We start from the raw sequence: 18,917 nt of genomic DNA, 5'->3' as shown, positions 1-18,917 counted from the left end.
GGGAAGTTCAGGGGCACCAATATCATCGTTCCTCAACAGACATATCCATATCCAACCCCTATCCCTCACAGGGCGGTTAAACAAATGGCCAGCACCACAACCAGTGCGATAAGAGTAAATACCCCATAAGAAACGGCAAACTGGCTAGCCCAATACTTGTCCTTGACGTGAAACTCGGTAATGGCTCCGTTGGATCGCCAGCGGATCAGCTCGTCGGCCAACTTGCCCTCAAATCCAATATACGCAACAACAAACCATCCAAAGGGTACCAAAAGTGAAAAGATCATGATCAGCTGTCTTCCAATACGTCGTTGAGCGCTCAAGTTGGTGCCTCCGTGGACGCCGGCCTGTTCTGCAGAGCCTAGAGCATCGACATTCTGGTTCTGATACTGTCGACGGGGCTGGGGTGTTAGACGCGGGGGCTCCGGGAAGACATGACGACCATAGGTTGAACAATATGCGTCTGGTACGCTGCCTGTTTCTTCGTCGATGGTAGCGAAGAAAGATGATGCTCCGTTGACGGTGAATTGCTTTGCTGGTTGGCAGGTCGTCCAGGGGGAGCGGACACAGGACTCGTGCAGAGATGGTGAGTGGTTTGAGAGCACAACCGAAGCCGTTTCAATTCGGTCCAGGCGTTCACGGAGCAAGTCGTCTGGGTTGGGGCTTCGGAGCTTTCTTGCAGTGCTAGCACTTTGGATACGCGTTGGAGGGCGGCTGCTGCGCATTGCTGGTGGTGACATGGCAAGGATAGATCTGGGACTAGATACCCGTTCTCGTTCAGCTGGATGATCATGCTCGTCCATGTTGGAGTTGATATCGCGTCGGTATTCGCCTCTAGATGAAGCTCGCGTGTCCGGCCGGACAGAGAGAAGACGCTCGCCCGTGGTGGAGGTTGAATTGTTCGTCAGCGTGCGGTTGTGGCGGTGGTGACGGTAGTTGCGTGCCTTGTCACGAGCAGCTCTGATAGAAAGGTACAGAGAACCAGGGGTGTTTCTTGAAGTCGAGGTGGCGCCGGATACAAGGCTGCTTAATGAGCTGACGCGAGAACGAGCGGGCGTTGATCGATGGCAGACACGCGTAAGGGGCTCAAGCTCGATATCTTCCTCAGTCGTGCAGGAAGCCCGAGGCCCAAGTGAAGGCGTCTGTGGCTGGGCGGTTTGAGAAGCAGAAGAGGGAGTCACAGGCACCGGATTTTGACTGTCAAAGAGGTCAGTTGTTGTAATTTCATGTGTTGCTGGGCTGGAGGTTGGATGGTGATGATGATGATGATGAGGGTGAGGGTGAGGGTGAGAGTGAGAATGGGAAGAGGAAGAGACGTTGCGGCTGTGAAGGGATGTTGCGTCTCTCACGCCTCTGATGGTGGAGGAAAAAGGGGCAGAGTGAAAGGAGTGCTGCGACTTCATGCTGCTAAAGGCTGGTTTTGTCCACCATGCTGATGCTTCCATTGATGCTCGAGCTGGCAAAGGCCGCAAGCTTCTGATGGGACCAGAGCCATGGTGGCCAGAGTTGAATGGGTTGTCGCTGTTGTTGTTGATGTTGTTGATATTGCTGTCATTATCATCTTGAAAGGTCAACTTACTGCTGCGAATTGCAGACACAAAGCCGGACTTCGAATCTCGCCCGGACTTTGCATGCCGCTCGCTCGGATGAATCTCGTTCAGGGACGGGGGAGTGGATTGGAAGGGGTTCGGATGGGTGTCTCGAAGGGGGGACGGGTGGTGGTATTGGGAGTTCGAAGCCGCTCGCGGAGCAGGCTGTTGCGCAGTCGATGCCATCAGGGGCGGCGCAGTGCTGTACAGCATTTCGGGGTCCCTAGGGTATTCGGACATCGAGTAAAGGTGACGGGGGAAACTAGGAGCACTAATCTCAGGGAATCGACGTTGGCGTGTGGTATGCAACCAGCTAGGGCGGCGGAACCTAGGGGATCTATCACGGAATGGAAATCTCATTTCACGGCTTCCCTGGTGAGACTGGGAGGATATATCCATCAGGCTTCTGTTGGCCAGGGTCCCGGCGCTGGAGTAATTGGCCAAACTGCTACCTGACTCCAGGTTGGGTACTGGGATCCGGGACCTGGATCCAAACATCTGGCTCTCAGTAACCGTCTCCCAATCTTTTTCGGATCCTGCTTCATCTGGTTCAATGTCACTATCACCATCAAGTACAGAGCTAATACTCTGCTTGCCTTTATGCTTTGCCAAAGTCGATATGCTTTGCTCTTGTTTCTTATTTGGCCGCGGACTTCCAAGGTGAGCATGGAAAAAGGGATGGTAGCTCTTGCTTTTATCTTTAGGCTCGCACGGTGCCGCAGACTTTGGACGTTGAGGAGTCCTCAATGCCATCGACGATGAAGTATGCATGCTGAGTCTGTTGCTTGACGAGCTCTGGCTACTCCCAGGTCCCAAATCTTCATAATAGGACTCTGAACCAGTCATCCTCTCAGCTCGGGAAAGAGAAAATTCCTGATCTGGCGACCGTAGCAGGACAGAGGAAATTCCCTGCTGTCCCTGGTTATCTCCATGGTAAGGCAGAGATGACGTCGAGAGCCTTGGGAGGTCCATATGGCATGTTTTGAAAGGAGAAGCTGCATCAGATGTTTGAGGTCGATACTCTGCACGATGATCAGCTTTACGATGTCGGGCACGAGACGACATTGGCCGAGAGAAGTTGGGACCAAATATGCTTGTTCGTTGCATGCTCTTGGGAAGGTTCTCAGAAGAAACTTGATCGGTTGTGCCAGTGAGGATAAAAGATTTCCATTCCTCAAGCCGCTTACTGTCGGTGAAAGAGAAAGGGGATGACCGTGCAGCTGGTGAATCATCGTGGTTGCTTTGGGGAACAATTTCATGGCTTTCATCACTAGTAGTGATTTCTTGATGACCAGTGGAAAAGTGATGATGCAAGCAATTTGGTTGCGGAAGTGTTAGAGTGGATGTTGCTTGAACGTGGTCCTCTATTTCATCAAGAGCTGAACCCGGCCTCGAGTTGTTACTCCTATTGATTATATCGTTGATGATCTTTGGTTTCTCAATGCGGCCGCGAGCACCATGCAAGTTTGGTTGGCGTCGATTCAGGAATGTGGAGATAATCGGGCGCAGACGAGGACACCCAGGGGAAAGAGGGTCATTTGTGCCGTAAAGCCGACGCTTCACAAGTTTGTTGGACTTCCTTTGAGAATTGGACGGGTGGATGGCTTCATCCACAACTCCATCTACAGCTTCTGAAGCCGCATAAGTTTCTTCTACTGCAGGCTGTTCTGGGGTAGGCTGCGAGATCTCGGAGTCTGGATGATCAATTTGAATTTCTTGCGAGGAAGAAGGCTCAATATCAGAGACCATAAATTGGTCATGGTGAGCTGTGGTTTCGTCGGGAACCTGTGGTAAATGCTCATCACTATATGCCGTAGGGTTGGCCGGCCTATTTTTGCTAGAGGACCCCGAAGTGATCGAAGAATAAGCGGTAGGAAGATCTTCAAACAAAGCACGAGAAGGGGTACACCTCCTCTCGGGGCCTAGGGAAGCAGAGCGCCGGCGAAGCCTTGGGGGCGGTGATTTGGCTGGCTTAGGGATTTCGATGTCCATGTCTAGGGGACTTGGAGTTGGCATTTCAGCTTTTTTAGGGCTACCCGTCTCAGCCAAAGTTGGTGACAGAGAAGAGCCCGTATGCCTTCGAGGTGTCAATATCTCAAATGAAACACCTTTATGGCGAAGAGTCCTAGGCAGGGCAGATTCAGAGGCTGATTTGGTATGTGCTGTGAATCTTGTTGGTATCTGTCGAATAGAGTCGCGTAGGGTGCTCTGGCGCGTCATTGTTAGTGAAATTGAAGGTAACTGGGAATATATCAAAACAGGAGATAAAGATAGGTAGACATATGAGAAATATTGATCAGACTTACTTACCAAGGTCCTATGCTGGGATTTGTTTCCTGCTGGTGCTTCAAATAGATGGTTTTGTGTCAATTTACTTTGTGGCGTTGCGCGTTCAAAATCCAGAAAAGTACCATCTATAGGTGAAACTTCACAGCTTGTAGCAGTATTAGACGCGTTGTTATATCCAGAACTAAAGGTAAGATGATCTAGCTCAAGGATAGGAGACACTGGTCGACTTGGTTCAAAAGGAGAAGCAGATGCTGGAGGGGTTGCTGGTGGTGAAAGGGGGATGGTGTTCCCTTGTCTGTTGTTTAGATTTGTAGTCTTTGGCTTCCTTTTCAACATCCTTCTCGGAACAGTAGTTGTTCCGTCCTGAGCATCAGGATGTGACAATTTCCTGCGATATTCATGCAGTGAGAGCTTCCCTGACATAGAACGGGTGTGGAGAGGGGTTTGAACAGACACCAGGAGGGTAGGAGCAGGGCTAATCGGAGGCGAGGGAGACTGGTATTGAGATGGAGACGTTGACGGTGACCCGATACGGAGAGGAGCCGGAATAAGAGATCTCCTCAATGAAGAGTGAAGGTCAGCACCACAGGTGTGTTCATCCATCAGGAGCAGTGACTCCCAGGGAATTTGATTCGTCTCCAAGGCGACCCCGGCCATGGTTTTATGGATCAGCTCCCCCCGGGAGTTGAGGCGGAGGGAGCCAGCTGGGAAAGTTTCAGCGATATAATGAATAAGGACCAGAGATATTAATTCCTGCAAATGAGGTATAGTAACCAGGTATCCGAGCAGTAGTATGAGCAGTACCAATTGGGGCCGGATTTGGCTGGAGATGCAGCAGGTTGACCTTTGCCAACAGGTGTTAAGCCTAGGGTATCTCGCCCGGTGGTGGATAATAATGAATATAAGCCGGTTAGGTAAATATTGAATGCCAGAGAACGAGCGCAGGCTATGTATATTGTTTTGTATGTTCAAAGGTCAAGTGCCAACCAAAGAAAGGAGAAGGAAGTATTACTGATTCAGTGAAGGAGGGAGGAGACAATGGCCAGCCACTGTTGAACCCTTCTGGTAAAATATATTTGCAATAGTAATGGCCCAACAGCTAGATCCAAATGTGGAATATAACGATTGATATAAAGATCCTGCTGACTATTGCATAGAGGTTCAAATGATAGTGACTGCAGGGATATATTCACATGAAAAGCAAGCGATGAAAGAAAGCAAAAGATGAAGAATGCATCAAAACACACAAGGTTAGCAGCAGGAGAAGCGCAAGAGACAAGACATTAAAGCTTCTAGCGAATCCCGCAGAAGCATGACCCTGCAACCTCTACTGCAGACCCGGGATTCTTCACACCCTCACGCGGGAGAAGAGAGAAAATGGAAAAAAACAAAACAGAGATGCTCTGCAGAAAGGGACCATCAGAGGCTATCTTCGAGGGGATGTATGGGACGGGGCTCCCTAGGCCCTTTAACGTAGCATCAATCATTCATATTGATGAAATTTCTTTTGTACGTGTCGTACCTGAGAGGTACCACACAACCCAGAACCGGCACCCACCTAGTGGGCTTTGAGTTACCAGCCAGGCTTCTGGGATTTGTTATGGTATCCTTATTCGTTTTGCCTCAGGGAACACGACATTCATCGTCTGGGAGCTGTGAGTCGCTGGATGGAGCGCGGAAGTTGGGTATGAACTCGCCTGGCCTGGATGGCATCTCTGGGTATGCGAGTGGAGAGCCAGAGACGCAGCGAAAAAAAAGCAACGAGCGGGAACAACCTGCTCGACTGTTAGCCAATCATGGGCCCAAACATCGGTCTGCCTGGTACCAAGAGGGATCCCTCGCTGCGCATCGCAGCCACTTACAGGCCTGGATGGTGTTTTTCGTCTCTGGGTGGACAAGGGGAGCCGGCAATGGGCAGCGTCGAGAGGCTGAGGCGGAAGTCAAGATTGCGATCGCAGGCGTCTCATGACCATCCTCGATGCCGGCTGGCCCTCACCGGCGCCGCGAGAAGAGAGACGTCTCATTCCTGGGTCCTCCTCCCTGTCCGTCGTCTTCTGCGTCGTCTTCGTCTTGCGGTTTGCCCTCCCTTGTCGTCTTTTCGTCTTTCTTCGAGCAAGGAAAAACATCTCGGTCACATGACCTGGCTACTAAAACTACTTCCAAGGCCATCTCCATCTCTGAACTGTATACATCTCGAAGAACCGACGGCGATGGAGACGACAGGACGACAAGAGAAGCCAAAGAAAAGCAAGGAGACGGCATAGACATCACAAAGGGAACACAGGGGGAACCAGGAGAAGCGGCCCTCGCTGCGGGATAACCAAGATTGACGTCCCACAAGCTCACCACGGCCGCAGTTGTCATGGCCTGCCCCTGATCGTATCCATGCTCTCACATCACCAGCCAGCGACTCATGATCAGTTCCCGACCTCCTTCGCGCACACACCCATCATCATCATCCGCTCCCGAACACGCTGGCGAGTGTCATATACACCGGGTTTTGACGCATGTCTTCGCACAAGTCCGAGATTCGACGGCCAGCAAGCTTCGTCTCCCGTCTTCTTTGCGTCAATCTATCCACATCTCGATAGCCGTGCATTCGATGCATCATGATGCCCCATGGCTGACCGATTTACCTTCCCGCAGACTCAATGCATGCAATCAATCATATGAGGCGCCAATGGTACTCCTTATCAAATGCCAGTATTGTCTTTTCGGCTGATCATGCCATGTTTTGGGGAAGGATACAGTTCAAGGCTCCTCGCACTTAGCCGGTTTCAAGGCGGAAAGCCTTTTCGACATCTCGCCAGCCTATTCAAAGTACCCTGTTCCATCACGGTAGCAAATGGCTGAGCTTCGAGTTAAGCCTCTATATGCAGGGCCGTTAGTGTTACGGACGCTCGGATAAGAGGACCTTCAATACTTTTCTCCCAGCCTAGCCGGCATCGTGGGGGGGGGGGGCTTAGCCCCTCCATGAGAAAATAGAGCTGAATGGGAAACATGTGAAGAAACTAACGAGTACGGGCCATGAGGAGGCTGATATGTCACTCTTAGCCTCTCGTTATATGCAGAAGCACATGTTGCTCCAGTGCATCGCCCTGGGATAAGCCGCATTAACCCACCCCCATAGCTCCTTATTGTGGCTGACCATGCAGCTCTCTATATGCTTTTCGTCGATAAGAGCTGAGCATATTAGGAGGCACCTTTAACCGATCTATTTTACGCTCAACTGCCCCCATTTTAACGGGCATGCCGAATCCACCTTGAAATCTGAAACCGTCCTACTTACATACAACCAGAGCTCCTCCCGTGAGGAGTAGACAGCCTGTTTGCAGCGTTGTAGTTATACTAACTATCCCAAACGCTTATTTGGAGAAACTACTTGAAACCCCAACATGTTTTTACATGTGAAAGAGGAGGATCATATAATGATAAGGTAGTATCGATATTTTTGTCTCAACTAAAAATGGGAAAATGGGCTTGTATAAAACATCTACGGAGTACGGACTGTCCGATTCTGATCAATCTGGGCTCTGCCAAGGGTAAACTTTACACTCAAGAGTGTATTCATGGTAATGATAATCTTCCACCTATATACACTGCTAGATGCGAAGAACAGATAAGCATATATGATATCAACAAAATGGCTAAGATATTAGTTAAACATCGAACAATAAACAATCTCTGGCAATAGCCCGTACGCTAGATATGCGGAAACATAATAAAAGGCAAATTGTGGCTCAAAAACTCCGGAGCACCTTCATATAACTTCCATCATGCATGATTCATTCTGGAAAAGAAAATGTAAGTGGAAAAGATAGACAAGGAAATGTGAGATAAATAAATGCTCCATCGTAAGTCTTCATTCACATCTCGTTTAAAAATGAAATGATTGCCTCTCATCGCGCCAATAGATACCCAAACGCAGATGAGTAGGGGGAAAAAAAAAAGAAGAAAAAAAAAAAAAAAAGGAAAACATGAGGTTGTATTAGAGAGATCGATATTTCTATATGCAACCCGTTAGTGACTGCAACTTAGCAGTAAAGAAGGGGGTAGATCTCATACCTCATCTGCTCGTCTCTTATTCTCCGGATCCAATGTATTCCTAGCACCTAAGAGAGTCTCCCCAACTGCACCAGCAGCACTAATGGCTGGACCAAGTATAATGGTAGGCGCACTCCTGAGGGCTGCCCGTGCTGCTTCGGTGACATTTTCAGTCTCCATTATTTCTCCAGGTACAGCAATGATTGCATCTCGTGCAACACTCAGATCTCGCCCGAGTCCTGCATATGCTCCACGTAACCCTTGGATAACGCCAACAGGCTGGTCTGCATAAAGAGATATTTGCTGCTTTGCCCCTACATCAATGGGCTCGTCGTCTTCAGGATCCTCCCCAGATGATGGAGCACGATTTGCAGGCTGGGGAGGAGGACCATTGAGATAACCTTCTGCTCCTTGAAGTACATTTTGCGTCCCAATTGCTAGTTTGGCTCCGATTTTGATAAGTTCACTTGTGGTGGTTTTGGCAAAGGCTGCGGCGCCTTTCTGAAGCCCTCTAACAATTCGACCGTCTTTCTTGTATTCCCGAATAGGAATGAAAATAAGGTCTCTAACACCACTGCCGAGAGTTACCAGCGACTTGACAGGTGCTAGTCCGGATAGAACACCTCCGAGTTGGTTATCGCGTACATCGGGTGTCCATATGTCATTAAGCATCTTTCCAAGCCTTTCAAACCCGGTAATACCGTATAATATCACATGGCGAAGGACCATATCCGCTTCATCGAGAACAAAAATATTCATCAGCTCTGTGGTTCTCCCAGAGCGAAGAGCAGTGTAATCAAGCCTCTTAGGTTTGAAATCAAGTCGTATCGGTATAGGATTGATTTCTACCCGTTGTAGAAATGGTACATCACCCGGAGCAGTCTCAGGTTTGCTTGCTGATTCGTCTTTAAAGTCGAAAAATCGGGCCATAAAGTCAAGTGCATCGTGGTCAACGTGAAGGCGCAGTGGTAGGACGGTTGCCTATGTAGAGGTTAGATACTTGGATCGCATTTAAAGATAGACAGAATTCACGCTTACCTTTAATATTATCTCAGAAGCTGCAAGATCCGCTACTGGTTTCACATTCAGTACTTCGACATGGACCATGCTTGTACCAATCTCTCTCTCGCCCATATCGTGCATGTACGTGGCAAATTTTCTCCACGTAGAAGTCGGCATATGATCGAATATTTCCAGGTCGTGGATTCGAACGTCTATCGAGCTCTGAGTCTCTCCGGAATTAGCTGGGAAAACAACCACATCCGCAGAAACACCTTTCAGCTCAATTGTCATTTTGTGGTGTTGACTCCGGGCCAGGCGCAATTTTTCTCTCCTGGCAACCCCGTCCTGTGTAGATGTACCAGTTATAGTTGAGGTGGTTGCGTAGCTTCCAGTCTCGCTCAAGCCATCGATATTCCGGTTGATGTCACTGGTGAGATCCCGAGGATCCTTGTTGGAGGGTATTTCAATATATACAGAGTTGAACAAGAAGTCGTCAATGGTAGGCTCCATTTCCTCCTCCATCTCTCGCGACAACCGTCTATTAGTTGCTCTAGCCCTTCTTTCGGCAGCTCGAGTTTGCAAGCTCTTCACCGATTTGGAGATGGTATCTCTAGTTCGCCACCAATCGTATCCATCATATAAGTTCCATATGACATGGACATCTCGAACCCTTAATCTCAAAGGGCTATTTTGCAGGTTGACTTCGTTTGAGAGATTGTATGTGTTCCGAGACGCATCCCATCGGTGGGCAGTGCCTCCAACCGCAGAATTCTTCGAGAAATGGTCTTCATCAAAGTTGAGCGCAGTATGTTCTGGGTGGACATGCGCTACCGAGTGCGTACTCTTTGCCAATAGCTCATATCCTTCACCTGGAGCTTCTTCGGTCGATTTACCTGACTTAACACTAGCATGGAATGGGAAGAAGTCGCTGATGTACCCTAGCTCGGCAGCCGATATCTCGTCAGACTCTTCTAGACCGTCATATTCACGGCTGCTCTTTTTATTCGAGTTGAAAGTGTCCAGGGTCTCTGCAGCGAATGATTGGAGCAAGTTGCTGATTGGCATAACCTCCGTCCGATATTTGACGGCTTCGCTAGGGGGAGCAGGTGGTGATAGCCCGCTTAGAAGAGATATAAGGGATTGAGTAGAGTCGGCACAGGTCTCAAGTATCAGTAAGTCGTCTCTCACTTCCACGTCGAGTGACTTTTGACCGTCGGCTGCCAGCTGCATGATTTTGAGATATATTTGAGCGGATGAGGTTTCACAAACAGAAACATAGCCTATCTCCTCTAGATATTGAACTTGAGGACTCAAACTGGTAGACCTCCTGCGCCGGCCGTTCGATCTAGCTTTTTCTTCTGACTCTACCCTGTCCACTACCATCATTGAGGCTTTAGCTACTTTCAAGGTAGCTTCAGAACGAAGTTCCTGCTGCATGCATCCAAAGAATTCGACATTTGTCAACACCACGTAGCCTTTGGCAGGGGAATTGCGAGGAGCTAAGCCTATAAGACAGTCTTTCAAAGTAACGGAGAGGCGAATTGGAGAGGTAGTTCCAGGTGAGGGGTCCGCAGCAGTTGAGTCCTGCATCGAAGTCTCAAGCTCAGTTGTAGGCTGTTCCGGTAACTCAGCGAAGTTGAGCACTGACTGCGCCATGTTGGTTGCTATGCCCTCCGTAGTTGCTTCATCCTCTTGAAGGTCCATTAGGGTCACAATGGATTCAGCTATGTATTCAACACGAGTATTGAAAAGTTTCAGCTTGATAGCGGGCTCCAGTTCATCCGCAATATATCTCACCATAAACATGGGCAGCTCGCTCTCAGGTTTCCTTTCCCCGGGCTTACGAAGAACAGCTGGTCCGAGGAGCTCCTCCTTTTCGTTCCGTAAAACGGTTGCGGTTGAAACGCGAGAAGCTATCAAAGATGGAAAACTGACATACCCAACTTCTGCATTGTGTGACTGAAGTCTGAATTTACCAACCTTGCCACCAACAGTAATATTCAGCTCAAGCTCTCTGACCAGTGCTAAGGCAAGCATACCAGGCCTATCATCTTCGGGGAGGTATTTGGCGACTCTGGCAAGTTTCGATGCCTCCTCTGCAAGTAATGATAGAGGTTTCATGGCAGAGAGGGAGTAAACATTGGCGGTTAATCCCCCAACAGTTAAACGAAGAACTGACCCTTGCCTACGTTGTCGAAGCAACGTATCAATCATAATATCGTCCTCTTCGTCGTATTTGCTTTTAGACGGGGCTAACAGAGTCAATAGTCGATCCAGGTCTGATTCTTTCGGAGTAAACAGGAACTCAAAGCGGACATTATCCAGCGCCACAAGGGCAGGCGAGCATTTCTGAATGTTAATGTTATAATGATAAAAATGAGGCCCAGTTGCCCTAACTCTGTCAACTTGAACTGCAATACCTTCCGACCTTTTGACTGATTTCACCGCTGAGGTTTCCAACTTCACGCTACATTGCTCTCCAAGAACGTGGATGACAACCCCGCCGATACGTGAGTCCAGCTTCCATGCAGCTGAGTCGGCGGTAGAAGGTGGCTCTTTAGGGGCGTTCACCGTTTGCTCAAACCGAACCCCGCGTGGCTTACTGCCAGGTTCTTGGGGCCCACCAGTGGCTGTTGTACCAGAAGCGATTGAGTTACCAAGTTCAATGATGGTGCTTAAGCCTCCAAGCCAAGTGAGCGTTTCATCCAGTCTCTGGAGGCTGACTGTCATATGCAAGGGGAGGGTATTGATGGTAAGCCGAGAACCTTGAGAATTCTTGACTGCGCTGATAATAATATCGCTAGAGCTAGACAAGATGTCTCGCGTGGATTCCCGCATTTTCAAGCCTTCATCAAAAGAAAGAAGATCTTCTGATAAGTGGCTGATCTTGAACTTATTAACTGTGAGGCGTGTTTTCATGGTATGAGCTGCAGTTAGCGAGTGGAACGCAATGCCTGTGATAGTAACTTGGAGCAAAGCATCTTCGGAGTCGGTTAGAGGGTTGGACACGGAGTTTGACATCCACGGCAAATAAGAGCAACCAGGAAGATGCTCTAATAATTTCAAGGAACAATTCGAGACATCAACAATAATAGGAATTGGTTGTTTTTCATCGGCAGCGGAATCCAATGCTTTATCGGGCGCAGGACCAGAATTCAACGATTGAGCAAGACTCTGGCCTACCTTCACCAAGAGCCATCCACAAGCAATATCAAAATTGATCTGGAAGGAGGATACACTGATTTCTACAGCGGCCTCCTTTTTCATATTCTTCAGGATATCACTGTCATCATCAAGGCCAGCACTGCCGGCCTGCTGGCCAGACACGGTCGAGCTTGATGAAACGGAGTCCTGGCGATTCCTGTCAGCAAACCGTATTCTTGGAGAACTGGTAGCCACTGAAGATTGGCCTGGAGCCAAAGTTGACTCCCGCATGCGCTGGATAGGATCGACTCGAGCCTCGAGAGATAGCTCCTGCGGCGGGTCTCCGCCCATTGGGGGTAACCAGACCATGATTTTGTCAATTTCCAAGATATTCTTGACAATATCGGAAGCTGGATCAATTAAACGAGGACGAGATCGTTCAGTGCATGATTTGCCAACGTCGGGTACATCCTTATTACCAACGTCCCCGACGGATGAAGAACTAAGGACAGTGCTTCCAGTAGGTGTAGCACCGGATTGGTCTTCGTTATCCTGCAAGAAGCGTTCATGGCCATCGTCAATGACAACCTTCTTTTCCTCGAGGATGCTTTCTGAGCCATGGTCACTCCAAGCACCAGGCATGTGACCGATCAACTTGGACTCTGCGCCATCCATAGCACTCTGGTACATACTGCGAGCCTCTTCGTGAGTGAATATTTTTGATTCAGAGAGCTCATCCCGGTGCGAGGGTTCTGAGTCGTTTGCGCTTGATGTAGAAGACCGGCGATCTGGGGAGGCAGCCCCTGATTCTTGCGGGATACCGTTGTCTTCCTGGTTGTCATCTGAGAAAATGCTGGGGTTCACGGCAGCAATTGGTGTTGATGGTTCTTCTTCTTCCCCTTCCTCATCACTCTGGAAAGAATGGAATGACTGTGTGGACACTGACATAGACAAAGCAGGAGAATTACGACCAGAAACTTGTAGGCCGTCTTCATTGAAGCCAATATCAGGTATTTCTTGCTGCTCTGGAAGATCCGCTATGGAGTCTGCCATGTCGACAGTTAGTCTAGGGGTGTCTGAAGTTGAGTCCATCAAGTTATTTGAAATACTTGACTCAAGGGCTTCGTTCAGAGAAGCATTGATTCCATCTTCCCCCGGCTGAATATTAGGCAATCCCAGAGCCCGCGCCTGGGGTTCGATCTGGTATCCCGGTTCATATTCTTCATCAGTGTCTGCATCGTCGAATCTGCCGTCATTTGATGACGAGACTGATTTTTCTAAAATTCGCGACTGCTCAAGGGGCTCCGGCTGTTCAAGTGGATCATCAAGTATCGATGACAACTTCAGGGCTCCAGATTGAGCCAAGGGATTGTCATACCCAAAGCTCGATGCTTGCGACGACTGACTCTTCATTGACTCTTGTTTTGTTAAGCTTGTTCTAGAAACGAGAGATGCCGTGCCTGGAGGAGCAAAGCGAGAATAATTTGAGAATAGAGTCTCATCGGAAACCAGTAAGGCATGGAGCTGGGAGAAGACTATCAGTCGTTTTCCTGCTTTGAGGGCAGGATCCTGAGATTCAGGCGGTGCAACACCATCGATCGAAACCTCGCCCAGTCTCATTATAGCAGTCACAGGCTTCATCTTGACGGAAGACGAAGGCTTCTGGAAAGCATCCTGCTGCACCTCCATGATCACTCTCACGGAAACATCTCTGATGTTAAATCGTAGTCGATCTACTACTCCTTTGATGAAGCCAGCAACGAACGTGGGTAATGTAACTCCGTCATGTAGTCCAAGAGCAGATTCCTCGGATCCATCATCACTGAGGACGTCTGACTGGCTAATATAGTGAGAGGATTGCGATGTTAACGCCGCCTCGAGTTCAGCCGTTTCTTCGACCGGTTCAGATTCCAAGAACGACTGTGCAATATCGGCGGTGGATGGCAGTATTTTCTCATGGTCACCTTGACCAGAGTCCTTATCGCCATCTTTTGCTTTCCGCCCTTGTCTTTTGCTACCCGACTTAGTCGGTGTGTGTTTTAGGTCAAGGTGGATGCCTTCACTCTCGACAACGATACTGCTGGCATAGATATCCGCGGGTATAGTCACACGAGCAACCGAAACGCAGGCTTTCGTTATTTCGAACTCCGGTGGGAGTTGTAAGGTCTTCGCAAGATTCTAGGGGTTGCATGCCCGGGTCAGTCATCGTGTACAGGCATCCAAGATAACAACCACATCCCAGCAATACTACCAAAATATACAGCTGTTCACATACCTCTAGCCGCAAGCCAACATCCCTTAACTCAAAGGTACTCCGTTGACCCCATGTTATACCCAGGCTATCCAAGTCCAACGCATCGGTATCGATGATCTCCAGCCGAGAAAGCGCATATCTAAGAAGGCGTTTCTGGAAGAACGAAGGGACAAAGTACGACATAGTTCGGCTCTTTACCGAAATATTTCTCCTATCAAGGCCTTCTTATGCTGACGGCTCATACAATACTTGCTAGAAGGCCGTCTGCATGGTTGCCGAAGAGAGAGAGAGAAGAGACGAAGAAGAGGGGGATACAGTTCGATAAGAGGGTAGAGCGTCCCCAGACTGTCCTGGAGCGAGCTATATCCCGACCGTCGCCGTTGCAAAAAGGCTAGTCTGGTAGGTCTAGGTGAGTGGTGCAAGGAGGAGATATGCTGGTAGATATGCAGCAGTAGATGTGAGCTGTAGATGCGGGCTTTGAGGCTCAACAAATAAATAGTAATACAGAGAAACAGCCCAGCGATCAAGCAAGCAGCATCAAGCAAGCTCAAGCAAGATAATAGAATAGTCAAAGCAAGCCACAGGAGACAGGGCTTGGGATCTGCTATTAGGATGAAAGGGCTAAAAGGCCCCCGAGACAGGCACTTGACACAGCGGACAAGGTAGAGACAAAAGGATAGCCGGGGGAACGATGGGTCAGTCAAGAGGCGCCGCCATGGGAGATTTTAAACTACTGGCTAAAAGAAGAGACGGAAACAACGGGAGAAACAAAACGCTGCCACGTCTGCCACCTGCTGGAGCTGCTTGCTGTGAGGCTACAGGCATGATTTGCCATGAGCGATGCCGTGGACTGCAAACTAGCGCTTCAGATATGACGAAGTTGACTCTTTCTACGCCGTCGCGCAGCTTAGATGGTGCTGACTAAGCCGTTGCCCTCTCGACCGGCGGATGCGAGGCGTGATCGGGGCAGCCAAACAGAGCAAACAGCGCTTCATGACCGGCTCAGGCGACGTGGGTGAAGGCAAATGAGGATGGATGGTGATGCTGCTACTCCGTAGTTAGAGGTCCCTATATAGCCTCGTCTATGCAGTGCGTTTTAGTCGCAAGACAACAGAAAAAAAAAAAAAATGAAAGAAGCAAATAATAAATCTCTAGTCGTCGCCTGGAGGAACGTCGGCGCCAAACTCGAGAACCACCCACTGGCAGAACTGCTCAAACTCGATGTGCCAGTTGCGTATGTACTCGCTCTTCTGACCTGTTCCAGCTATACCTCGTTTGATATCTGCAAGCCAGGCCGAGTTGTCCTGGTCCTCGAAGCAGCTCCATCTGAGCGAGTTCTCGGCCATGGTAGCAAGGCCCGAGAGACCAACATTTTCCAGGCCGTTTAACACTTGACAGAAGTCGTGGGTAAGTCCGTTTTTTCCGTGGCCGAGCATCGTTGGATCATCGTTGCACAGTGACACAGCCACACCTCTAGCCAGCAGGGCTGGAAGCGGATGTGACATGATGGAGCTAGTGAACCGCAACACTTCATTCGAGATCGGACAGCACTCGACCATAATCTTCTTCTCCTTTACCAAGTCTATCAGCAGAGGGTGCTTGTAGAGCGAGAACGCATGGCCGATACGGCGTGTGCCTAGGAGAATTGCATCGTACAGATTTGAGTCTGTCTCATCGCCGTCTCCCAGGCACTCTCCTGCATGGAACATGAACGGGATCTCGACTCCCTCCACAGCACACTGCTTTTTGAACCAGAATAGGACAGGGATCATGTCCACTAGTGACCTTCCATCATCTTCACGCCCAACTAGGTCGAAGCCACAAATGAGCTCCGGGAACTGCAGCTTAGTGAGTATACACTCTTTCATGCTCTCCACAATATCACGGTTCGGATGGCTTCGCATAGTCGTCCATATCATCCGGGCACCATGAAACCCCTTACCAGCATCTGAGGCTTTGAAACTTTCGATCTCTTCTCCAAATGCTTCGAATACCGACTCAAAGTTGGAGTCAGGCTCTTCACACTTATCACGGCGATATTCGAATCCAAAGGCTAGTCGGAATTCGACATATCTAATGCCGTCTTCGTTTAACTCTGCCAGCATATGCTTGAGACATGCTCGAAATATCGGTTCGTAGTAGAGTATCGCATCTACTACCTGGAATTTTTGATCGAGTACTTCCCAGATGGCTGCACACCCATGGTGATGACTCAAGGATGTCTCCTTCTCAATAGTACATCTCCCCTTAAGCCAATCGCTGAACCCTTTAGCTCCCCCATCTGGGAATGTTTCGGCAGCCTCTTTTACAGGGATGAACAGTTGTGGTTTATATGTTGAACTCCAGATGCCCCCTGCGCCAGATTCAGATCCAACGTTTTGTGGTTTGGAAAAATACTGAAATCGTAGTGGAGAAAGTAAGAGGTTCTCTCCTATCAATGGTCGTTCCGATGCCATGTGAATGCCAGGGAGAGATAACACTTGGTTTACCAATACATCCAAATCAACCATTGCCTCGAGGTGGCCATGTAGTAAAGCTCCTTTGACAGAGAATTAGCCGAGGTCTATACACTACTTCACCGCCCCGTGTGTACGATCTTATTACTATGGTGCCACGACTCACCTTTTGGCATCCTTTTAACTATCTTCCATAAATCTGTTCCTTCCATCTTATTCTTGGCTAGTCGGAACATCATTCCTGGGTAAAGCACCGTATCCTGGGTCTTTGCTAGGTTCTCCTCCGCTTCCTTATTCCAGACAGTTTTCAGTTCCCTGTCTCGAATATGTGAGATAATCCGGCATGCTTCCTTTGTAGAGGCTGACATGCACTTTTGAAAATGAGCATCTATAACAAACTGTGTTAGAAATAAGCCTAAGTTTCTAAACCATTTGCAACTCGAGAGCATTGAGTATATTTTCCATTCAATAATGCTTTAAACAGAATATTAGGAGTCTGATAGACCTAGAACTCACCATGTCTCTGCTTCTTTTCCTCCTGAATCAAGGCATTCCTCCCCTGTAAATACTTTTGGATGAACGGGTCTTCAAACTGGGGTATTCCCTCTTCTACTTCCCAGGCAGCAACTTCATCCTGGCTCCCTTCCCCTTTAGTTTTGGCACTGAGAGGCGGCTCCATTGTATCTTTCAGTAATTAGTAAAAAGACGTTATCTGTTTAATACCCGCATCCGTTATAATATCGTGTTGTAGGATCGAAAGATGCAACTATCAAGTTCAACTTCAACGTCAACAAATACAAGTGGGAAGTTGCCTATCTGGGATGTCGCTGTTGATTGGTTAATGGCGGAAAGAGGTGGGTCTCCAGTTCAGCCAATGGCGGAGTTAGGGATATGTATTATCCGTCATATTAGGTAATCAGATATCGATATCACGTGATATGGATCTTTGGCTTCGAGATGGAATTTTTGATGCTTCAAGGATTGAAAAGAAAGCCAGATAGCAATACACCAGCCCGCCGTCAATTGCGCTGGAGCCTTTGAATCAGTGAATATTGCGTATATTATTGCAGCATTGGCTCCACAGATCCTCTGATTTTTCCATTGCCTTGCCAGACAGCCTTCCCCTTTTTTTGGGCGCGGCGCCCACGAGAGCGAAGTGATCATGAACTCAACACGCAGCCAGCTTCTCCGTCTATGCGGGATACCTTTTTCTCATTCGGCCTTTAGGCCCGTTACATCCTCGATACCGTCTCTTGTCCGCCATGCCCAACCTCTAGCTACGAAAACAACAGGAAGCTTTGCCAGCTCCAACCTACAATCCTCTCTACCACGTTCTTCTCCATTTTCCACCTCGACATCAGCTCAATCTCAAACCCCCGCTTCCGACGCTACCTCTACAACAACACCTACCTCAACTACCACACTCCCTCCGGGTGTAAGCCGCGGCTTTGGCACCGTCGTCTCTGCAGGCCGCATGCAACGCACTGTTCGCGTGGAACAAATACGCACCAAATTCGACAACTCTCTCCAGAAGCGGTTTCTTGTAAAGAAAGTTCACCTGGTCTCTGACCCCCGTGATTCACTTCGGGAAGGTGACAAGATTGAATTTTGGAGTGGGCGGCGTGTGAGCGAACATGTTAGACATGTAGTCGAAAGGATAATTGTACCTTTCGGAACACCAATCGAAGACCGTCCCCCGGTTATGACTTATGCAGAGAGAAAGGAAGAGGAATTGAATGCGCGGAAGAACAGAAGGCTCAGGAGGCTTGAAAGAATGGCGAACGGCCAGCCCGTCGATATTGAAGTAACCGGGGAACTGAGAATGGGAAAACTCAAGGAACGAGTTATGAAGAGACTGGAGGCTGAGAAGGAGAGACAGAAACAATCCAATGCGTGAGGGATGCATGTTACCGGATAGCCATAATATTTGTTTTTATGCGCTTTATTTAGAAGGCGGTTTTAGTGGTATTTGAAGGTTTTCAATGTATTAGTAGCTGAATATTGTATATTAACACCTAAGGACTAAAATCAGCATACTTGTGTCGAAGGTAAATTAATCTCTTTATCTGCCACCTGCGTGGAGTGTTGTGCATAGCGGCATTGGTAAATACCCACTAACGGTGACTACAAGATTCCTAG

At 48.8% G+C, this 18,917-nt stretch overlaps 5 protein-coding genes across 5 annotated transcripts; 2 read left to right on the top strand and 3 right to left on the bottom strand.

Annotated features, from left to right (window-relative positions):
• Nucleotides 1-65: 65 nt before the first annotated feature.
• ARB_07532 (uncharacterized protein) lies at nt 66-4,535 on the bottom strand (the record flags this gene model as incomplete). The annotated part of the gene is made up of 1 exon (XM_003014181.1): nt 66-4,535. The coding sequence occupies one exon, from the start codon at nt 4,533-4,535 to the stop codon at nt 66-68; it is 4,470 nt and encodes a 1,489-aa protein (XP_003014227.1).
• Nucleotides 4,536-5,856: 1,321 nt separating this feature from the next.
• On the top strand, nt 5,857-6,198 carry ARB_07531 (uncharacterized protein; the record flags this gene model as incomplete). Its single annotated transcript, XM_003014180.1, has 1 exon — nt 5,857-6,198. One exon carries the CDS (start codon nt 5,857-5,859, stop codon nt 6,196-6,198), a length of 342 nt encoding a protein of 113 aa, XP_003014226.1.
• Nucleotides 6,199-7,937: 1,739 nt separating this feature from the next.
• Nucleotides 7,938-14,505, bottom strand: ARB_07530 (autophagy regulatory protein Atg2, putative; the record flags this gene model as incomplete). The annotated part of the gene is made up of 3 exons (XM_003014179.1): nt 7,938-8,903; nt 8,961-14,246; nt 14,344-14,505. The coding sequence occupies 3 exons, from the start codon at nt 14,503-14,505 to the stop codon at nt 7,938-7,940; spliced, it is 6,414 nt and encodes a 2,137-aa protein (XP_003014225.1).
• Nucleotides 14,506-15,473: 968 nt separating this feature from the next.
• On the bottom strand, nt 15,474-17,457 carry ARB_07529 (uncharacterized protein; the record flags this gene model as incomplete). Its single annotated transcript, XM_003014178.1, has 3 exons — nt 15,474-16,861; nt 16,945-17,166; nt 17,295-17,457. The coding sequence occupies 3 exons, from the start codon at nt 17,455-17,457 to the stop codon at nt 15,474-15,476; spliced, it is 1,773 nt and encodes a 590-aa protein (XP_003014224.1).
• A 483-nt stretch (nt 17,458-17,940) lies between these two features.
• On the top strand, nt 17,941-18,675 carry ARB_07528 (uncharacterized protein; the record flags this gene model as incomplete). Its single annotated transcript, XM_003014177.1, has 1 exon — nt 17,941-18,675. The coding sequence occupies one exon, from the start codon at nt 17,941-17,943 to the stop codon at nt 18,673-18,675; it is 735 nt and encodes a 244-aa protein (XP_003014223.1).
• Between the last annotated feature and the right edge of the window lie 242 nt (nt 18,676-18,917).

The sequence above is a fragment of the Trichophyton benhamiae genome (assembly GCF_000151125.1).
Source record: "Trichophyton benhamiae CBS 112371 chromosome Unknown Abenha-F-W-01a06.fp72, whole genome shotgun sequence".
Lineage (NCBI taxonomy): Eukaryota > Fungi > Ascomycota > Eurotiomycetes > Onygenales > Arthrodermataceae > Trichophyton > Trichophyton benhamiae.
This window is presented reverse-complemented; position numbering and strand designations above follow the sequence as displayed.